Source organism: Scardinius erythrophthalmus (assembly GCF_964197995.2).
Source record: "Scardinius erythrophthalmus genome assembly, chromosome: 7".
Classification (NCBI taxonomy): Eukaryota; Metazoa; Chordata; class Actinopteri; order Cypriniformes; family Leuciscidae; genus Scardinius; species Scardinius erythrophthalmus.
This window is the reverse complement of record NC_138227.1, coordinates 5,257,543-5,262,542: the sequence shown is the minus strand read 5'-3', so window position 1 is coordinate 5,262,542 and position 5,000 is coordinate 5,257,543. Positions and strand designations below refer to the sequence as shown.

The window sequence follows — 5,000 nt, the reverse complement described above, 5'->3', positions numbered from 1 at the left end:
TATAAAAACCATTACGTCTATGGAGAGTCCGCATTTAGATAGCTAAGTAAGTGTGTGTGTGTGTGTGTTCACAACATAATGGAGATTTTAAGTTAATGGTTAAAAAGTAAATAGGGAAAAATAGCGTTTTAAAGAAGCCAGTCTTCAGATCATGATTATTATACTTTTGCACATTTATTTTTATTTACACTTTATTTATACTTTTTTCAAATTGCTTAATTTGCTTAGTTTTTATTTCATTTTATTTATTTAGTTTGGTTCCCAATATTCTTCTTCTTAAAAAAAAAAAACTTATTTTATTCTTTTATGTTCCGCCAAAGAAAGTAAGTCATACAGGTTTGAAACATGAGGATGAGTAAATGTAAATTAACAGAATTTTAATTTTTGAGCAAACTACCCCCCCCCCCCCCAAAAAAAAAGAATATATATATGAATATATAATTATTAAATATAATTATTATATTTATAATATTATAATTATTATAATATAATTATTATATAAATATAATAATTATTATTATATATATTTTTTTTTTAAATGAAGTGATGAGATCACTCAAGTACTGCGGAGCTAAACCATTTAGTGCTTTGTAAGTGATCAGCAATATTTTAAAATGTATACGATGTTTAATAGGGAGCCAGTGCAGTTTTGACAGAACTGGGCTAATATGGTCATACTTCCTGGTTCTGGTAAGAACTCGAGCTGCTGCGTTTTGAACCAGCTGTAGTTTGTTTATTAAGCGTGCAGGGCAACCACCCAGCAGAGCATTACAATAATCTAGCCTTGAGGTCATGAACGCATGAACTAATTGTTCCGCATTTGTCAATGAGAGCATATGGCGTAATTTAGATATATTTTTAAGATGGAAAAATGCGTTTTTACAGATAGTAGACACGTGACTTTCAAATGAAAGATTGGTATCAAAGAGCACACCCAGGTTCCTAACCGACGACGAAGACTTGACAGAGCAGCCATCGAGTGTTAGACAGTTTTCTAGGTTATTACGTGAGGAAGTTTTTTGTCCAATAATTCGAATCACTGTTTTTTCAGAATTTAGTAGTAGGAAATTACTACATCCAGTTTTTTATATCCGCTATGCATTTCGTTAATTTTGTGAATTGGTAAGTTTCGTTAGGTTTTGAAGAAATATAGAGCTGAGTATCGTCGGCATAACAGTGAAAGCTAATGCCATGTTTCCTAATGATATCTCCTAAGGGTAGCATGTACAGAGTGAACAGCAGCGGTCCTAGTACTGAGCCTTGTGGTACGCCATACTGAACTTGTGATCGATGAGACATCTCTTCATTTACTGCTACAAACAGATAATGGTGGATAATGATTTAAACCATGCTAATGCAATTCCACTAATGCCATAATTTTCGAGTCTATTTAAAAGAATGTTGTGGTCAATAGTGTCAAATGCAGCACTAAGATCGAGTAACACCAATAGAGAGACACAACCACGATCAATGATAAAAGCATCTTATCATTTGTGACTCTAATGAGAGCAGTCTCGGTACTATGGCACGGTCTTAATCCTGACTGGAAATCCTCGCAGATATCATTTCTTTCTAAAAAGAAACACAGTTGTGAAGATACTGCCTTTTCTAGTATCTTTGACAGAAAAGGTAGATTCGAGATCGGCCTGTAATTGACTAATTCTGTAGGATCAAGTTGCGTTTTTTTAACAAGCGGTTTAATCATAGCCAGCTTAAAGTTTTTTGGTACGTATCCTAGAGACAAAGATGAATTAATGATATTAAGAAGAGGATCTGTGACCTCTGGAAGCATCTCTTTCAGTAGCTTAGTCGGTATAGGGTCTAACATACATGTTGTCGATTTAGATGATTTAACGAGTTTATTAAATTCTTCCTCTTCTATAGCAACGAATTAATCAAATTTTTCCTCAGGGAGACTACAATGCACTGCCTGATGTGATACTGTAGGAGACTGTTGCATAGTTATAATTTTCTCCCTGATATTATCAATCTTGTTAGTAAAGAAGTTCATAAAGTCATTACTGCTGTGTTGTTTGGTCTTGAAGCTTTATTTTTCGTTAGTTTAGCCACTGTTTCAAATAAATACCTAGGATTATGTTTATTTTCTTCTAATAGGGTTGAAAAATAAGCAGATCTAGCAGCTTTTAAAGCCTCTCTGTATGCAATCAAACTCTCTTTCCATGAAATGCAAAATACCTCTAGTTTTGTTTTCTTCCAGTTGCGCTCCATTTTTCTGGCTGCTCTCTTAAGGGCCCGAGTGTGCTCGTTGTACCACGGCGTTGGACTATTTTCTTTAATCTTCTTTAAGCGCAACGGAGCAACTGTGTCTAAAATGCTGGAAAAGAGAGAGTTAAAAGTTTCTGTTGTAATATCGAGTTCTTCTAAGCTATCTGAGATGCTGAGATGATGAAACTGATTAGGAAGATTATTAATAAAGCAATCTTTAGTAGCAGAAGTGATAGGTCTCACATATTTGTAACACAGAGTCGGCTTTGCAGCTTTTGCTAAATGAAGTTTACACGAGACTAGGTAATGATCTGAGATGTCATCGCTCTGCTGCAGAATTTCAACGCATCAACATTTATTCCATGTGATAATATTAGATCTAGAGTATGATTACGACGATGAGTAGGTCCTGACACGTGTTGTCTAACTCCAATAGAGTTTACAATGTCTTTAAATGCCAATCCCAATGCATCTTTTTCATTATCTACATGTATATTAAAATCACCAACAATTAGGACTTTTTCTGCAGCCAGTACTAACTCTGATAGAAAGTCAGCAAATTCTTTGAGGTCTAGTGCGATCTGCTGTGATGTCACAATCATGGTGCATTGTGGTCTATAAATCTGGTCTGTCCAAATAAACTTCCCTCGTCCACCTGACGAAGTTTAAGGTTAGTTCTGTCCATCTCTCTCTCTCTCTCTCTCTCTCTCTCTCTCTCTCTCTCTCTTCATTATCGGTGTGTAACTGTGGACTTGGATTGATGGTCTTGTTAATTCGTGTTGTATAACGTTCACCTTTAGCGTTGACGTTTACCGCTGGTTTTAAATGCCAGCGCTGTGATGTCCGTAGCTCCGCCCCCTCACGATGACATCATGAGTGATGGATGCAATCCGAGCGTTTGCTGAGTGTGATTGTGTTTGTGCTGCTGAATGTCAAGAGTGTTTCAACACAGGATTTATCAGAGCAGATAATGACTTTCCCAGAGTTCCTCCGGCACTGATGCTCAATGAATACCAACGTTTCTGTGAAAAATGAATGAAACTAAAGTTTGAAATCTGTTTTTCAGGACAGCTCACCTCTCGCATCTATGACCAACTGGGAAGCCGTTACAGTGACATCAGTAAGTATTACCAACCAGTGTTGGGGAAAGTTACTTTGAAAAGTAATGCATTACAATATTACCTTACTCCCTTAAAAAGTAACTAATTGCGTTACTTACAGGGTTCCCACGGGTCCTTGAAATCCTTGAAAGTTGTGAATCTTAAAAAAAATAAAATCAAGGCCCTGGAAAGTTGCTGGAAAGTGCTTGAATTTATTTTGTGCAAGAAGTTTTTGGAAAAAATTCCATATTATTCCCTCCAGTCCACTAATGTGTTATTTCGCCAACACTTCGTGGCCTATGCATACTAGCTTGCTTGATTTACGTTAGTTACGCGCATTTATAATTATTAGTGTTTCCCCCGTGAGGTACTTTGTGTTGTACGTTGCCATGCCGTTCACGTGCGCACGAAACTACTACGATGGTACCTCAACGTTTCACAGACACATCGTGAAACATTGCAAAAATAGTCTGAAACCGCTGAAACGCGATGCCTGTAAAATCCAAGTTTCAAGATATTTGACTCACCAAAGAAGATTACAAAGAATGCTTGTTAAGGTAATGTAAATCCATGAGGCAAGAAAAACTTATATTCATATATCTTAAAACTTCTGGTTACATGAGCCTAAGCTCTTTTCAATGAAATCCATGCAGTTAATGTCAGATCATTTTAGAATACAGTGTAGGATGTACCAAAAGAAGCTTTTTTGCATAGTTGTGTTTAACACATGAAAACTGTAAAAACTGTCTTACGAGCTAACACAATGTAACCTTGCTCTCACTTGAAATGTGTCCCCACATTAAAGCTACACTGTGTAGGATTTTCTCCCATCTAGCGGTGACATTGTTTATGACTACCAACTGAATATTACTTTCTAGCCCCTCCCTTTCCGAGGGCGTTTTAACTCCTACTGTGGCCGTATTAATTCGAATCAGCCGGCAGTCGCGAGTAATCTCCCCTTCGCATTCGTCACGGCGCCACTGAGTGTAAAACGCAAAAGGCGAAGCTTGAATTTCCAGGTATGTCCCTCTTTGGATAATGTATTTTCAAGATGGAGGCGCAACATGGCTACCGCCATTCGAGCGACTCGCTCGTATCTATTCTAAATTGCAGGTTATACACTTACGAGAATACTTAATTAGTTGGTTGAAGTGAATCCACATTAATGAGAATGTATAATGTTGAAAGAACTGTGTTTTTTGCTAAAAATCTACTTAAAATATTATACAGTGTAGCTTTAAGTCCTTGAATTTGAGAGTATTGGACCTGAAAGTCTTTGAAAATTCCTTGAATTTGAAGTTAACCAAGGTGTGGGAACCATGTACTTAGTTACTTTTTTAGAAAAGTAATGCGTTACGTTACTTTTGCCGTTTTTTTTTTTCCACCTGGGTTAGGCTTTTTTTTTTATATATATATAACAAAAAAGTTCTATTTCTGGGAAAATGTAAAGACCCTTTCACTCCAAAAGTGAAATAATAAGCCTCAGGCTGAAGGAAATGCAGATTCTGCTATAAAGAATAGGATGCAGGAGAAAAAAGTTTAACACTTACTTTACCAGTAAAAACAAAAAATTAACCTGAATCATTGAAGGTCAGGAGCAAGTATATTGGTCAATAAAGTGAGATTAATTGCATACAAATTTATGTTTTATTTAACATATTTAGTTATTGGAGG

At 36.2% G+C, this 5,000-nt stretch overlaps 1 protein-coding gene across 3 annotated transcripts in view; it reads left to right on the top strand.

Moving 5' to 3' along the window:
• Positions 1-5,000, top strand: part of pdgfd (platelet derived growth factor d) — a 37,723-nt gene that overhangs the window by 23,955 nt on the left and 8,768 nt on the right. For all 3 annotated transcript variants that reach the window (XM_081371388.1, XM_081371387.1, XM_081371386.1), the window contains exon 4: positions 3,293-3,346. In XM_081371388.1, coding sequence (XP_081227514.1) covers positions 3,293-3,346 — 54 coding nt within the window. The remainder of the gene's footprint in view (positions 1-3,292; positions 3,347-5,000) is intronic.